Source organism: Hordeum vulgare, chromosome 2H (assembly GCF_904849725.1).
Source record: "Hordeum vulgare subsp. vulgare chromosome 2H, MorexV3_pseudomolecules_assembly, whole genome shotgun sequence".
NCBI classification, from domain to species: domain Eukaryota; kingdom Viridiplantae; phylum Streptophyta; class Magnoliopsida; order Poales; family Poaceae; genus Hordeum; species Hordeum vulgare.
The window spans coordinates 653,555,582-653,572,714 of record NC_058519.1 but is presented as its reverse complement, the minus strand read 5'-3'; the positions used below and the strand labels follow the sequence as shown (position 1 = coordinate 653,572,714).

Genomic DNA, 17,133 nt, shown 5'->3' with positions numbered 1-17,133 from the left:
AGGCCGAAGCAACCAAAAAAATCAGCCGGCTGACAGCGATAATTTTCCATATAGTATATACCCGAATCTTCCCAAGAAAAAGAGACATACAACTAAAAAAGGCCGGTGAAAAAGTAAAAGAGGCGATTCTCCTAGCCAGGAATCTTCCCAGAATCTAGTTGCTTCACCATTACCAATGATAGCCCTCGTTCTGTTGAAGAAAGAGTTTTTCACCCGCATCAGACCTTTCCAGAAAGGCGAATCTAGTGGTCTAGCCGTAACCTTAGATAAAGAGTTGGAATGAAGGTACTTGTTCTTCAAAATTTGTACCCACATCCCTTCGGACTCCATAGATAGTCGAAACAACCACTTGCTAAGAAGACATCTATTTTTTGTCTCTAAATTTTTGATACCTAAACCCCCTTGTTCTTTAGGCCGACAGATAATGTCCCATTTAGCCAACCTATATTTAGCTGTAACCTCATCACTTTGCTAGAAAAAAACGGAAACGCTAGAAATCCAATCTTTTTGGCACCCCCACAGGTACCTCAAAAAAACATAGGAGAAACATAGGCATACTCGTTAATACTGAATTAACAAGCACTAATCTACCTTCGTAGGAAAGGAGCTTACCTTTCCAACTACTAAGTTTCTTTTCAAATTGCTCCTCTATGCATTTCCACTCTTTATTGGAGAGTTTACGGTGATGTATGGGAATTCCTAAATACGTAAAAGGTAAATCCCCAGTTTCACACCCGAACAGCTGATTGTAATTGTGTTGTTGGTTTTTGCCTTCACCAAAACAAAACAACTTACTTTTATTGAAATTAATCTTCAGCCCCGATAACTGCTCAAATAGGCAAAGGATGAGCTTTAAATTTCTAGCCTTCACTAGATCATGCTCCATGAAGAGAATAGTGTCATCAGCATATTGTAGAATAGACACACCCCCATCTACCAGATGTGGGACTAGTCTACCTATGTGACAGCCCGATGCCGGCGTTCCAGAAGATTCCCCTTCTTTCCGTTTTTGTCGTGTGTCTATTTTTCTTTTGTCGCATCATCAGCATTGCATCGGCATCCCGTTGCCGCCCGTTTTCAAAACTTGCATCCGTTGTTAGTTGGCGGTTCGCGTCGTTGTCCGTTCTGAACCCGACCGCACACGCACGCGCCCGCGGCATCGTCAAACCCTGTTTTAAAAGTGCGTTTAAAAACTTTCTCTGATCGGGGTGAAACTTGGCATGCGGTCGTAATTAGTTATAGCTAGTCCGCCTGTCGAATTTCGTCGCGATCGGAGTCCGTGTGGTACCTGAACGGTCGACCGTAGCGGCACCGTATTCGGTCTACCGTCGGACGTTTTTTTCGGTGTGTTAAAATCTCGTTGCCGCACCGCCCGTTCTCCCTATCGTCCCCGGATATCCCCTCTACACGGTCATGTATCCATTCCCACGTCTGTGGCCATCCGTTCATGAACCCGTGGGCGAAAACGGGGCCAAATTCGAATAACCCTAGCCCCCGTTTGTCTATATATATAGACCCCCCGTGCCTCTTTTTAGACAGGAGCCCCGTGTCTCGTTTTCCGTGCACCCCTCAAACCCTAGCCGCCATCTCCCCCAGCAGCCTCTCTCTCCCACCTCCAGCCGTCGGGCCCGCGGAGCCCGCGTTGGGCCCGCCCGAGCCCATTTGGGCACGAGGCTCCCGCAACTCCTCTGGAGCACCTCCATGGCAGGCCATCGGTCTGCCTCCCCGGGCTCCCCCGTGCACTCGCCGGAGCCACCACCGGCCGGAGCCCCGCCGCCCTCGGACCTGCGCCGCCCCGCCTGCTCGCCGCTTCTCGTCGGCCGGAGCGCCGCCCCTCGGTCCTGCGCGTTGCAGCCACCCCGTGCCTTGCCTGCCCGAGTCGCCGGAGGACAGCCCCGCCGGATCCAAGGCCGAGTAGCGCCCACGCGGCCCCTGCCGGAGGTCTGCGCCGCCGTGCCGCACCCCGAAACCGCCCTTCGCCTGCTCCTCTCGTCGGCGCTTGCCCTGCGCCGCCGCCGGCAGCGTTCTGGACGGGAAGACGAGGGGGCGAGGAGGACGGAGCGCCCGCACGCTCGCCAGGCTGTGTGGGCCACGCGAGGCCCAGCTCGCCGCTCCAGCCGGCCTCCTGCAACGCCAGCTCCAGCCCAGGTCGGTGGTCCACCTCGAGGCCACCTCCTCCGTCAGCCCCAGGCCTGCCTCCCCGCCGTCATGGGCCCGAGGCCCACTCAGGTGAATCCCCCTTGCCTGCCTATTTCCCGCACTAGGCGTCACATAGTGGTCGCGCCCTCTCTGTTAGGCCCATTAGTTATTTAGGTGATTTTTCGGAATAATATAAATTCCAAAAAAATAGACGTTTATAAAACGCGTGTATCTTTGAAACCGTTCGTCGGATCGCGATGAATTAGATATGTATTTCGTGTAGATTTTCGCGTAGAATCCGATTATCCAACTTGCATAAATGTATGACGATATTTAATGTGTCGTGTGCATGGATTAATGTGTTTTCATATAATGTTTGCGTCCCGTATTATTTTTTCGCGAGTGCCCGGATAGTCCGTATGCCTTAGATTAAATGTCCATGTTTTAGGAATCATTTTTGCATGTATTTTAGAGCGATCATTTGTATTTTCACGTGTAGGGATTGCCGGTAGTTTATTTTCCCGTGTATAGGTTATTTTTCCCGCATTTTCGTGTGGCATTATGTTGTTGTGCAACCCCACATATTTTATATGCTTTCGGGGTAGAAAAATCCATTGGATTTTTCTGTGAAATTAGATTTAGCATTAGAGCAAGTTAGTTCGCGAGATATTTTGCCGTGATGCTCTTTTGTTTAATTCGTAGGATTTATTCCGGGCTCCGTTTGATTAAGTTGTCAACTAGGGAGTTGTTCTTGGGTGTTTAGACTAGCCCCTGGTATTTTTTTTTGCAATAGAAATGCATGTTTAGGTGTGATTTGCTTGCTCTCAAGTTGCTAGAAATAGTGCTGATTTAGAGGAGCTGAAATATTTCTAAGTGTGGAATCTGTTACATTTTGTTGTTGTCTTGTCTTGCTTGTATCTTGTGATGTGTAGCTCTTTTGAGGTTGGCCCAATGGAGTTAGTTGTACCCCTTGTGTTTCTCTAACATGCTGTAAATTTTCATGTCATTTGGAGTCCTGTAGCTATAGGTTTTACTGCTGTCAATATTGCTTCCGATCGAAAACTGCACCTTCATGAGGTGTAATTTTCACTAAGTCTGAAATAGTGTGTGAGATGCCATTTTGTGTCTTCTTTTCCTAGTGCTCCTTGCTGCCATGCTAGTTGTTGTTAGTTATTTTTAGTAGTGCGTCTTGCCCTCTTTCGTGCCATGCCTTGCTTGAGTTTATCGGAGTTGTGTAGCCCGTAGTTGTGGGGTGTAGAAAATGCTATGTGGCTGATTTTGGCAGATTGTGAAGATTTCTTGTTTTGCTCGTAGTTGTTGAACCGTAGATCCGATTTGATCGTGTCCTACATGAAACTTGCTTAGAATCTCGTGTAGTTTCATTTTTCTCTTGATGTTTGTATGTTTTGAAGTGCTCGTAGCCGTCGTTGCACACATATTGCATTCATGCCATCATATCTTGCCGTGCTTGTAACTTTTGAACCGTAGCTTCGTTGGAGATGATTTCTATGTGTAAATTGCTTGTCTCGATGCGTAGAATCACGTGAACCTATTTGTTTCGCTGTTTAACAACTAGTTAAATGTATTAGTTCAGATCTGGACAGAATTGTAAATTAACTTGTGAGGTCGTCTCGGAGGTGCTATATGTCATTTCCGACCTCATTTAAAATGCCTAGATAGGTAGTTTAATTACGCTTCACCTCTTGCCATGTTTAACCATATTTAATATTTCCGTGTATCTAATTGGGATAGAACTAAATAATTAAACGTGGAGTTTCGTCAATATGCAACCCGTTGCATATTTAACCTCACTTAATGTGTAGTGTTTGTTTGTCGTGAATTGGCATGCCGTGTCTTGCATGTTTTCAGCTGCTCATGCATCATTTGTGTTGTGCATCGTGTGGTGAATTTCGTGTGTTGATGCTTGTCTCTGGTTTTGTAAGTCTCGATAGAGTTCCGCAACGTGCCGGATCGTGAGGACCCGTTCGACTACGTCGGTCCGTCTGCTTCACGGAGGCATTCTTCTTCCAAAAGGGATCTCAGGCAAGATGACCATTTCCCCAGATACCATTACTATCATTGCCATGCTAGTTTTACCGCTTCTACCGTTTATGTCTCGTTGCCTACCACATGTTAAATATCAGCATCTCAACAATGCCATGCAACCTTCAACCTGTTCGACCTAGCAAACCACTGATTGGCTATGTTACCGCTTGCTAAACCCTGTGTAGCGTTGCTAGTTGCAGGTGCAGGTGCGTCCATGCGAAAGCATGGGTTCCTTGTTATATCACCATATTAATGTTATTTAACTTAATGGACCTATATACTTGGTATAAGGTGGAAGGCTCGGCCTTTCTAGCCTGGTGTTTTGTTCCACCTTTGCCCCCTTAGTTTCGGCTACCGGTGTTATGTTCCATAAACGAGCGCTCCTAACACGATTGAGGTTGTTATGGGGACCCCCTTGATAATTCGTTTTAGATTAAAGTTGGTCTGGCAAGGACCAACATTGGTACTATTTGCCCAACATAATAATTCTGTTAAATTGAAATGCATTGGGAGTTAGCGTTACCCGAGGAGTAATTCTACATAATACAGGGAGGGTCGGTGCTGATGGTGCTGGTCCAAAACAGAGCAGCTTACTAACGCTACCCGGGGCAACTCGGCGTCTCGCGTGGTAACCATCGCTGATCCGTCGTGTCCTGAGAATGAGATACGCGGCCCCTATCGGGATCGTCAACACGGCGGGCGGCCTTGCTGGATTAGTTTTACCTTTGACGATATATCTTGTGCATCGGGATTCCGGTGATGCTTTGGGTAATCTCACAGTTGAGGTTTTCCACTAAGGAATCCGACGAGATTGCGAGTTTCGTGATCGAGGATTTCTATGCGGCTTGTGGTAATTTGTGATGGACTTGTTGGAGCAGCCCTGCAGGGTTAAATCTTTTCGGAAAGCCGTGCCCGCAGTTATGTGGCAACGTGGAAACTTTGTTTAACACTGGTTCTAGATAACTTGAAGTTAACTTAATTAAAACTTGCCAACTGTGTGCGTAACCGTGACTGTCTCTTTCGTGAGTTCCTTCTCCGATTGAGGACACGGTGGGGTTATGTCTGACGTAGGTAGGTGTTCAGGATCATTCATTTGATCATCAGTAGCTCACGTCCGTTATGCGTAGGTCGTCCCCCTCTTATTTCTTGTACTCGTGAGTTTAGCCACCAAATATATGCTTAGCCATTGCTGCAACCTCACCACTTAACCATAACTCACCCATTAAGCTTTGCTAGTCTTGATACCTTTGGAAATGAGATTGCTGAGTCCCCTGTGGCTCACGGATTACTACAACACCAGTTGCAGGTACAGGTAAAGGTTACTTGACGCGAGCGCGTTGATTGTTCATTTGGAGTTGCTTCTTCTTCTTCATCATCGATCTAGGATGGGTTCCAGGCCGGCAGCCTGGGATAGCAAGGATGGACGTCGTTCTTCTTTTCTCGTTTGTTTTCGTCCGTAGTCGGACCCTGCTCTTACTCTTGATGATTATGTAATGTACTGATGTGACTCTGATGTAGCTTGTGGCGAGTCTAAGCTAATTCTTTATATATATCTCTTCTTTTCAGTACATGTACTTGTAACGATATCCATTCTTGCGACAGGACGAGATGTGCTTCTATCCCTGACGAGGCCTTCGTGCCAAATTGAGGATAGGGTCGCATCTTGGGCGTGAAGTTGGTATCAGAGCAGTACCGACCTAGGAGCCCCCTTGATTGATCGAACTTGGCCGAGTCGAGTCTAGTGAAAAATTATTTGAGTCTAGTTATATATCGGAGAGTAGGATTCTTTTTTTCTCCTCTTCTATGCCCTGGTGAGGAATCTTGACGTAATAATTTAATTCTACTCCTCTTCTCACTCAAATTTTTTTAGGATCACGCGGATATTTTTGAGATCTATATGATGCCGATGTGACGGAGTTCTGTCTTGGTGCCTCCTATCTGCTTTAAGTTTCGGGGGAATTGAGCTCCAGGGGATTCTTGAGCACATCGTTATCATTCATATTTCTTAATATCTCAGGACGAAGGATGTTCGTAATTGTTTCAATACTAGTAGTGGCGAGATAACCCCGATGTCCCCAGTACTGGTGCAGATTGTTCGGGAGTACTGCCATACTTTGTATCGTGGTGATCACGAGGGTCTGTTGTAGATGAAGGTCCGAGATTCTGGTTGTGTGTTGGCGGATGTGATACAAGTGACGGGTTAGTATAGGAGTTGTGTGATATTACTCCTTGTATCTGTGTACCAGATTGCATGACCAGATATTTCGGGAATTCTTAGGTGGGAATTCAAGTAGTTGCTTATAGGACAATCTTCCAACAAATCCTCACCCTTTGTTTTGTTGGACTATGGTAATTCAAGTTGCTTCGATGTCAAGTGGGGATTTCAGATCTTTTCTAAGCAGTGTTCTCATATTCATATGACAGTGCTAATCCTTTTGCTTAATCAGTTGTCTTGTCAATTCTTGTTAACCGGAGTCGTCATGTTAATTCCTTTGTAACCGGTGTGCTTCTCTTCAGTGAGTTCAATCCTATTTAATTTTTGCAGATCATTCTCTCATTTTATTCCGGAGTTCATCTCATCTAGCCCAAGTTGTCTTTGTTTTTCCCCGCCCTCCCGCCCTTTTTCTTCAGTGATTCAATTTTCATCCAAGCGCATTCTTTTCATTGTGCTTCCGCTGTTTGCTCTTTTCTCTCTTACCCGGTGATTCTTGTGAAGATTCTCAGGAGCCTCGTGTTCATCTTTATTCAATATTGTTGTCTTTTCCGGTGAATTCAATTCAGTTATCCGTGTTCATCATATCCCTGTCATCCTTTAAATTCTCTCTTGTGTTAGAAATTCTTATCTAGTCTTTTGTTGGCATTTATCTCTATTCTATCGGAGTGTTGAAGATATCTCAGAGTTTCTTGTTTCAGATCTTCAATTATTTTGAGGTGCTCTACCTCATCTAGTTCTCTTATATCGGTGCAATTTCTGTGCCTCTGAGCAATCTTTTCAACGGTGATTTCTTTGAGTGGGCCCATAACCCACAGGTTTTTCCCGGGATCTTTTAGCTCTTGTAATCTTTCCAGAGATCTTTAATTCTTTTCAACTATGACGTAAGTATGATTTCCATCAGTCATATCCCTTCGTCAAGATCTATTTGAATTAATTCTCATGTTGGCTCAACCTTTCATTCTTCATTATTCCGGAGTGTCTCAGTAGTTATTGGTGTTGTTTCTCGTCATCATTCTCAGCTTGCTATCCGAAGGGGTGTTTCTCTCAATCTTGATTCATTCTCTTGAAGATTTATCTTTTCAGCTTGGTGGCATTATCTTATTTGTTCCAATCATGAGTAATCCCTTTTTCTTGCCATCCGGTGCTTTTCTGAGTTGTTTTCATTCTCGATCCTCCGAAGGCCATCATTTCAGAAGACTTTTTCATTCTCAGCTTTCAGCTTTCATCCTCAATTCTCCTCAATTGTTGTCTCTTCGTTCGTCTCTCGATTATCCGGTGCCTTGTTCAAGTTTTCTGTTAGGTTGATCATGATCTCTTCATTCTCATGCATCTCCATTAATTCGTGGTGTTCCCATTCGATTGTGAACTCTTACCGGTGCTTCCTTCAATTTTGCCTCAAGTGGTGCTTATCTTTCTGCCTCTTCAAGATTCATTTCTAGAAGAATAAGTGGTATGCTGGATCCGTTGCTTGTCATCAATTTAACTTCATGAAGGATAAGCATAACATAATTATTATTCTTGTTGATAGTAATCTGAATTCTTCTTCCGGAGGGCTCATGATATCAATTCTTTTCTCAAGTGTTCTTATCTTTCTTTTCCAAAGTTCCAAGTCTATCAGTATCTATTTCTAAGGCTTCATCTTAATTTTGGCAAGGTGATAATCTTATTCTTTTCTACCTTCATGTCGTTGCGTCATTCATTTTGATTCGGAAGCTCGTCATGCTGGTTCTTCAAGGATGTGATTCATTCTCATGTGTTCTTCAAGATTCCTGTTGGAGTACCTCAAGTATCCTTTCTCTTGCATTCATATGTGCAATTTTTCTTTCTTTATCATTTGAGGTGGTATTATAGCATTCTTGTTAGTGTAGGAGCCTCGAAGAGATTTTCTTTCAGGAATGAGATAATTAAACCCACCAATTCTATGATCATGAGATATTTTCAACCCATGAGTTCTTCGTTGAGCTATCTTGGTTTGGATTTCACCTAAAGCTTTTCGTATGGATTGTTGTTATCATGGTGCTTCCCATTAATCCTAGTTCTCAATGTACCCTCTTGGTGTATGAAGTTTTCTTATCTTTTCTTTCAACTATCCATGTTTCTTTTAGTGGTTGGTTGTCACCTCATATTTGTTGAGATGATTTTCATAAGCCCACTACTATCTTTTTCTTTTCGTCGTTGGTTTTCCAACTACTCTGTCTATTCTCTATCTGGAGGCTCTTCAATTCTATTGTGATGATAGTTGTCATTTCTTTCTTCATTCTCTTCTTCCGTATGAGCTAGTTCCTATTCTATTGTTCTGGAGGCTTTGTGATATTGCTCTTTTGGGTCAATCTTGTTGTTCTATCAAGATTGTGGTGTCCCCTTGCTCTATTTAGTTGTTTGTTATGTATATTGTCTAATTCTCCTACCTTTTCGAATTTTTTGTCCCATTTTCCTACCGAAGTGCTGCCGAAATTTTCCGTCAATTCTTGCTCTTATCATTCCTCTTCGCTTTGCAACCTTCAACGATCGTTGGTTTCACTCGTTTGTCAAAGAAGTGACTAAGTTTTTACCTCTTGTTCTTTCTCATCCTCTCCCCCTTTCTTTCTTGGATCTTGGGGCGAGATCCTCTTGTAGTGTAGGAGAGTTGTGACAGCCCGATGCCGGCGTTCCAGAAGATTCCCCTTCTTTCCGTTTTTGTCGTGTGTCTATTTTTCTTTTGTCGCATCATCATCGCATCATGCGCATCATCAGCATTGCATCGGCATCCCGTTGCCGCCCGTTTTCAAAACTTGCATCCGTTGTTAGTTGGCGGTTTGCGTCGTTGTCCGTTCTGAACCCGACCGCACACGCACGCGCCCGCGGCATCGTCAAACCCTGTTTTGAAAGTGCGTTTAAAAACTTTCTCTGATCGGGGTGAAACTTGGCATGCGGTCGTAATTAGTTATAGCTAGGCCGCCTGTCGAATTCCGTCGCGATCGGAGTCCGTCTGGTACCCGAAGGGTCGACCGTAGCGGCACCGTATTCGGTCTACCGTCGGACGTTTTTTTTTGGTGTGTTAAAATCTCGTTGCCGCGCCGCCCGTTCTCCCTCTCGTCCCCGGATATCCCCTCTACATGGTCACGTATCCATTCCCACGTCTGTGGCCATCCGTTCACGAACCCGTGGGCGAAAACAGGGCCGAATTTGGATAACCCTAGCCCCCGTTTGTCTATATATATATAGACCCCCGTGCCTATTTTTAGACAGCAACCCCCTGCCTCGTTTTCCGTGCACCCCTCAAACCATAGCCACCATCTCCCCCAGCAGCCTCTCTCTCCCATCTCCAACCGCCGGGCCCGGGAGCCCGCGTTGGGCCCGCCCGAGCCCATCTGGGCCCGAGGCTCCCGCAGCTCCTCCCGAGCACCTCCATGGCAGGCCATCGGTCTGCCTCCCCGGGTTCCCCCGTGCCCTCGCCGGAGCCACCACCGGCCGGAGCCCCACCGCCCTCGGACCTGCGCCGCCCCGCCTGCTCGCCGCTTCTCGCCGGCCGGAGCGCCGCCCCTCGGTCTTGCGCGTTGCAGCCACCCCGTGCCTTGCCTGCCCGAGTCGCCGGAGGACAGCCCCGTCGGATCCAAGGCCGAGTAGCGCCCACGCCGCCCCTGCCGGAGGTCTGCGCCGCCGTCCCGCACCCCGAAACCGCCCGTCGCCTGCTCCTCTCGCCGGCGCTTGCCCTGCGCCGCCGTCGGCAACATTCTGGACGGGAGGACGAGGGGGCGAGGAGGACGGAGCGCCCGCACGCTTGCCAGGCTGCGTGGGCCACGCGAGGCCCAGCTCGCCGCTCCAGCCGGCCTCCTCCAACGCCAGCACCAGCCCAGGTGGGTGGTCCACCTCCAGGCCACCTGCTCCGTCCGCCCCAGGCCTGCCTCCCCGCCGTCATGGGCCCGAGGTCCACTCAGGTGAATCCCTCTTGCCTGCCTATTTCCCGCACTAGGCGTCAGATAGTGGTCGCGCCCTCTCTGTTAGGCCCATTAGTTATTTAGGTGATTTTTTAGAATAATATAAATTCCAGAAAAATAGACGTTTATAAAACGCGTGTATCTTTGAAACCGTTTGTCGGATCGCGATGAATTAGATATGTATTTCGTGTAGATTTTCACGTAGAATCCGATTATCCAACTTGCATAAATGTTTGAAGATATTTAGCGTGCCGTGTGCATGGATTAACGTGCTGTCCTATAATGTTTGCGTCCCGTATTATTTTTTCGCGAGTGCCCGGATAGTCCGTATGCCATAGATTAAATGTCCATGTTTTAGGAATCATTTTTGCATATAATTTATAGCGGTCATTTGTATTTTCACGTGTAGGGATTGCCGGTAGTTTATTTTCCCGTGTATAGGTTATTTTTCCCGCATTTTCGTGTGGCATTATGTTGTTGTGCAACCCCACATATTTTATATGTTTTCGGGGTAGAAAAATCCATTGGATTTTTCTGTGAAATTAGATTTAGCATTACAGCAAGTTAGTTCGCAAGATATTTTGCCGTGATGCTCTTTTGTTTAATTCGTAGGATTTATTCCGGGCTCCGTTTGATTAAGTTGTCAACTAGAGAGTTGTTCTTGGGTGTTTAGACTAGCCCCTGGTATTCTTGGTTGCAATAGAAATGCATGTTTAGGTGTGATTTGCTTGCTCTCAAGTTGCTAGAAATAGTGCTGATTTGGAGGAGCTGAAATATTTCTAACTCTGGAATCTGTTACATTTTGTTGTTGTCTTGTCTTGCTTGTATCTTGTGATGTTTAGCTCTTTTGCGGTTGGTCCAATGGAGTTAGTTGTACCCCTTGTGTTTATCTAGCATGCTGTAAATATTCATGCCATTTGGAGTCCTGTAGCTATAGGTTTTGCAGCTGTCAATATTGCTTCAGATCGAAAACTGCACCTTCATGAGGTGTAATTTTCACTAAGTCTAAAATAGTGTGTGAGATGCCATTTTGTGTCTTCTTTTCCTAGTGCTCCTTGCTGTCATGCTAGTTGTTGTTAGTTATTTGTAGTAGTGCGTCTTGCCCTCTTTCGTGCCATGTCTTGCTTGAGTTTATCGGAGTTGTGTAGCCCGTAGTTGTGCGGTGTAGAAAATGCTATGTGGCTGATTTTGGCAGATTGTGAAGATTTCTTGTTTTGCTCGTAGTTGTTGAACCGTAGCTCCGATTTGATCATGTCCTACATGAAACTTGCTTAGAATCTCGTGTAGTTTCATTTTTCTCTTGATGTTTGTATGTTTTGAAGTGCTCGTAGCCTTCATTGCACACATATTGCATTCATGGCATCATATCTTGTGGTGCTTGTAACTTTTGAACTGTAGCTCCGTTGGAGATGATTTCTATGTGTAAATTGCTTGTCTCGATGCATAGAATCACGTGAACCTATTTGATTTCCTGTTTAACAACTAGTTAAATGCATTAGTTCAGATCTGGACAGAATTGTAAATTAACTTGTGAGGTCGTCTCGGAGCTGCTATATGTCATTTCCGACCTCATTTAAAATGCCTAGATAGGTAGTTTAATTACGCTTCACCTCTTGCCATGTTTAACTACATTTAATATTGCCGTGTATCTAATCGGGATAGAACTAAATAATTAAACGTGGAGTTTCGTCAATATGCAACCCGTTGCATATTGAACCTCACTTAATGTGTAGTGTTTGTTTGTCGTGAATTGGCATGCCGTGTCTTGCATGTTTTCAGCTGCTCATGCATCATTTGTGTTGTGCATCGTGTAGTGAATTTCGTGTGTTGATGCTTGTTTCCGTTTTTCCCCGTCTCGATAGAGTTCCGCAACGTGCCGGATCGTGAGGACCCGTTCGACTACGTCGGTCCGTCTGCTTCACGGAGGCATTCTTCTTCCAAAAGGGATCTCAGGCAAGATGACCATTTTCCCAGATACCATTACTATCATTGCCATGCTAGTTTTACCGCTTCTACCGTTTATGTCTCGTTGCCTACCACATGTTAAATATCAGCCTCTCAACAATGTCATGCAACCTTCAACCTGTTCGACCTAGCAAACCACTGATTGGCTATGTTACCGCTTGCTTAACCCTGTGTAGCGTTGCTAGTTGCAGGTGCAGATGCTTCCATGCGAAAGCATGGGTTCCTTGTTATATCACCATATTAATGCTATTTAACTTAATGGACCTATATACTTGGTATAAGGTGGAAGGCTCGGCCTTTCTAGCCTGGTGTTTTGTTCCACCTTTGCCCCCTTAGTTTCGGCTACCGGTGTTATGTTCCATAAACGAGCGCTCCTAACACGATCGGGGTTGTTATGGGGACCCCCTTGATAATTCGTTTTAGATTAAAGCTGGTCTGGCAAGGACCAACATTGGTACTATTTGCCCAACATAATAATTCTGTTAAATTGAAATGCATAGGGAGTTAGCGCTACCCGAGGAGTAATTCTACATAATACAGGGAGGGCCAGTGCTGATGGTGCTGGTCCAAAACAGAGCAGCTTACTAACGCTACCCGTGGCAACTCGGCGTCTGGCGTGGTAACCATCGCTCATCCGTCGTGTCCTGAGAACGAGATACGCGGCTCCTATCGGGATCGTCGACAGGCTGGGCGGCCTTGCTGGATTAGTTTTACCTTTAACGAGATATCGTGTGCATCGGGATTCCGGTGATGCTTTGGGTAATCTCACAGTTGAGGTTTTCCATTAAGGAATCCGACGAGATTGCGAGTTTCGTGATCGAGGATTTCTATGCGGCTTGTGGTAATTTGTGATGGACTAGTTGGAGCACCCCTGTAGGGTTAAATCTTTTCGGAAAGCCGTGCCCGCGGTTATGTGGCAACGTGGAAACTTTGTTTAACACTGGTTCTAGATAACTTGAAGTTAACTTAATTAAAACTTGCCAACTGTGTGCGTAACCGTGATTGTCTCTTTCGTGAGTTCCTTCTCCGATCGAGGACACGGTGGGGTTGTGTCTGACGTAGGTAGGTGTTCAGGATCATTCATTTGATCATCAGTAGCTCACGTCCGTTATGCGTAGGTCGTCCCCCTCTTATTTCTTGTACTCGTGAGTTTAGCCATCAAATATATGCTTAGCCATTGCTGCAACCTCACCACTTAACCATAACTCACCCATTAAGCTTTGCTAGTCTTGATACCTTTGGAAATGAGACAAGAGGCACAGACGAAGGTAAAAATGTGACTCTCGGGGAAAAAACACACAACAAAAAACGCATTTTTTTCATTCCCGAGAGGGACGGTCGTGCCTCCCGCGGAAGCAAAACCATGTCTCTCGCAAAAAAACATGTTCTTTTCATTTCCGAGAGGCACGGCCGTACATCTAACGAAAGTAAAACCACGTCACTCGAAAAAAAACAAAAAAACGCTTATTTTTCGTTTCCGAGAAGTACAGCCGTGCCTCTCACGAAAACAAAACTGTGCCTCTTGCAAAAAAGAAAATCAGAAAACACGTTTTTGTTCGTTTCGAGAGTCACGGATGTGCCTCTCGCGAAAGCAACACCGTGCCTTTTGCGATAAACGTGTTTTCTTTTACGAGAGGCACGACTTTTTTCCCGTACAAAAGCTAACAAAGCCGGTGAAAAACCGAAACACCAAAAAAACCAGAAAAAAACCCAATCCAAAAAGCCAAAAAAGCGTGCAAAAATATAAAAAAACGATATTCAGAGAAAACGTTCAGAACGTGGCACGTGGCGGCGGCTGAGAACACGCCAAATGACGGTACGTGGGATGGATCGCTGGGAGGCTCTCGAAGGAATGCTCGCTAACTTTTCTTTTAGACAAATAAATGATCGCTAACTGGTTGCTCTCAATAATAACTCCGAAAGTCCAGGCCCATGTTTAACAAACCTAGGTATTATAAATCCTAAATTTATAATCAAGCCCATCCGTTAGATCTCAAAATTGATCTAATACACAAACAAGATTAAAACTCCTTGAGATCAGAAATCTCTATGGTGTCAAGGCGTGTCCGCTTCTAGTAAATTTATAAACTAGCTACATACAGTTCAATATACTATAGGCCTCATATTCTCATGCATATGGCAGAGTCTTCCAGAAATGATATTCTACCATGCATAAAGTATGTGTTTTTCATTCTCTACATAATGTTTTGTTGGGCCTTTTTTTCTCGTTCCAAAGTTTAATGTTCTGTTGTGTACCAACAAAAAAACGCACTTGTTTAAAAATAAATTTGCTGGTATGCAATGAAACATTATGATACGCTTTGAAATAAGGAAAAAAATAACTACAAAACATCTTATATTACAATAGTTTGAAACAACACAAAGTTTATCAAAAATAATAATAATTAGAAAACATGGGTGGCACGGATCTCACAATAGCGACGGAACACATCTCAGTGCAGAAAAAATCACTCTCTTGATAGTTCCACTCCCTCGTTTTTCACATGCAAAGGAGGGAGCAGTAGTATATGAGGAGCTCCTGATAAAAAATTGAAGCACAGCAGTATTGTTGCGAGAGGATCACCGACGTAGCAAAAACATGGGTATGCTCAGAGGATTGGCACTCGCCTTTTCCGTGAGCTTCTTCTCATGCTACCTGGCGATGGTTTCCTCCGATGTTGCTTCCTCCGACAGCGATGGCGATGGTTTCCTCCAATGCCTAAGGGAGAAGATACCCAGAGAGCTGGTGTACACACAGAGCTCCAGCAACTTCACCGACGTGCTGGTCTCCTCCATCAAGAACCCCAGGTTCTTCACCAACGCCACGGCGAGGCCGCTCTGCATCGTCACGCCGGGCGACGCCTCCCACGTCCAGGCCGCCGTGGTGTGCGGCCGCATGCAGGGCGTGCGCCTCCGCGTGCGCAGCGGCGGGCACGACTACGAGGGCCTGTCGTACCGCTCGGCGCGGCCGTCCGAGGTGTTCGCGGTGGTCGACGTCGGCGCCAGCCTCCGGGCCGTGCGCGTCAACCGTCTCGAGTCCACGGCCTGGGTCGACTCCGGCGCCACCATCGGGGAGCTGTACTATGCCATAGCCAAGAACGACTCACTGGTCGCGTTCCCGGCTGGAGAGTGCACGACCGTCGGCGTAGGCGGCCACTTTAGCGGCGGGGGCATCGGCATGATGATGCGTAAGCATGGCCTCGCTGTCGACAGGATCGTCGACGCCAAGCTGGTCAACGCCGACGGGGACCTCCTCGACAGGGCCGGCATGGGGGAGGACCTCTTCTGGGCCATCCGAGGCGGCGGCGGCGGGAGCTTCGGCGTCGTGCTCTCTTGGAAGGTGCAGCTCGTGAACGTCCCGCCCACGGTGACGGTGTTCAACATCGGGAAGACGGTCGACCAGGGCGCCGTGGACATCCTCACCAGATGGCAGGACGTCGCGCCGTCGCTCCCCAGCGACCTCACCATAAGGGTGATCGTGCAGCAGGGGCAGCAGGCTCTGTTCCAGGGCCAGTACCTCGGCGCGTGCGGCGCGCTGGTGGAGACGATGGGCGAGCAGTTCCCGGAGCTCGGCATGACGAGCGCCGACTGCCAGCAGATGACCTGGCTGCAGTCCGCGGCCACGCCCTTCATCAGCTTCTCCAGCAACGGCACGCTGGAGGAGGTGCTCCTGAACAGGACCGCCAGCCTGAGCACGTCCACCAAGGGCAAGTCCGACTACGTCCGGCGCGCCATCACCAAGGCCGCGTGGGAGGAGATCTTCTCTCGCTGGTTCGCCATGGACGGCGCGGGGCGCCTCATCCTGGAGCCCCACGGCGGGTTCATGGACACCATCCCCGCCGCCGCCACGCCGTACCCACACCGGAACGGCGTGCTGTACGTCATCCAGTACATGGCATTCTGGCAACAGCAGGGTGAGGGCGGCGCGGCGGCGAAGAGCTGGATCGGCGGCTTATACGACTTCATGGGGCAGCACGTGAGCAAGAACCCGAGGCGGGCGTACGTGAACTTCCGAGACCTGGACATCGGCCAGAACGACGACGACGGCACCTTCGACTTCGAGAACGGCCCGCTCTGGGGCGAGCGCTACTTCGTGGGTAACTACCGGAGGCTTGCATCGGTGAAATCCGTGGTGGACCCGACGAACTACTTCAGAAACGAGCAGAGCATCCCGCCGCTGATAGAGACGACGACGCAAGTGATGTAGCAGAGCTGCTGCATTCATGTGCGAGAGATGTCCGACAAATTAACACTTGGATCCTGATGTTCCTACTACCGGTCGGGATCAGTTTGCTTTCATGAATAAACTAAACAGAACATGCTATCATTGTATTTCTGTTGGTTAACCAATCGTGATCGATGGCACTGGTGAATAATAAAGCTAGTTGTTACGTACTACGTTCTTGGTTGAAATTTTGGTTGGATTGTGATGCTTGTGGCCTGGATGTGTGCATGCCTACTGAGATGGTAACGATAAGGCGAGTCGTGGCCCGTTGGGTGCCACGTACGGGCAGCGCTAGCTAGCTAGGTGTATCGCGGCTGAAGTTTTCACCGCGTGGATTGTCGTCGTCGCGTATAGCGTGTCAAGACGACATAAGCAACATCAACTTTCCCCTCCTAAATCCGAGTAAAGTTTAAAATAAACCCTAGAATCGTAGAAGCCGATCCAAATGAACCTTTATCTTTAAATCCCTGAAGTTCATACCTAATCTTTTTATCCCTTTCTATCCTAACCCTCGGTATGTTTTGTACATCGGAAAAACATAATCGTGACCGGGAACTCGATTTTCTCACTGTTGGATTGGTCAACACATCATAACTATAAGAGAATTTTTTTTTTCTAAGGATGAT

General features: G+C 47.0%; 1 protein-coding gene across 1 annotated transcript; it reads left to right on the top strand.

The window, feature by feature from the left end:
* Nucleotides 1–14,675: 14,675 nt before the first annotated feature.
* On the top strand, nucleotides 14,676–16,647 carry LOC123431250 (berberine bridge enzyme-like Cyn d 4). Its single transcript, XM_045115075.1, has one exon. The coding sequence runs from the start codon at nucleotides 14,882–14,884 to the stop codon at nucleotides 16,487–16,489; it is 1,608 nt and encodes a 535-aa protein (XP_044971010.1). The 5' UTR covers nucleotides 14,676–14,881; the 3' UTR covers nucleotides 16,490–16,647.
* Nucleotides 16,648–17,133: the final 486 nt, after the last annotated feature.

Coding starts and splice junctions, on each gene's coding strand:
- LOC123431250 (XM_045115075.1), top strand. CDS start 14,882: ATGGGTATGCTCAGAGGATTGGCACTCGCCTTTTCCGTGAGCTTCTTC.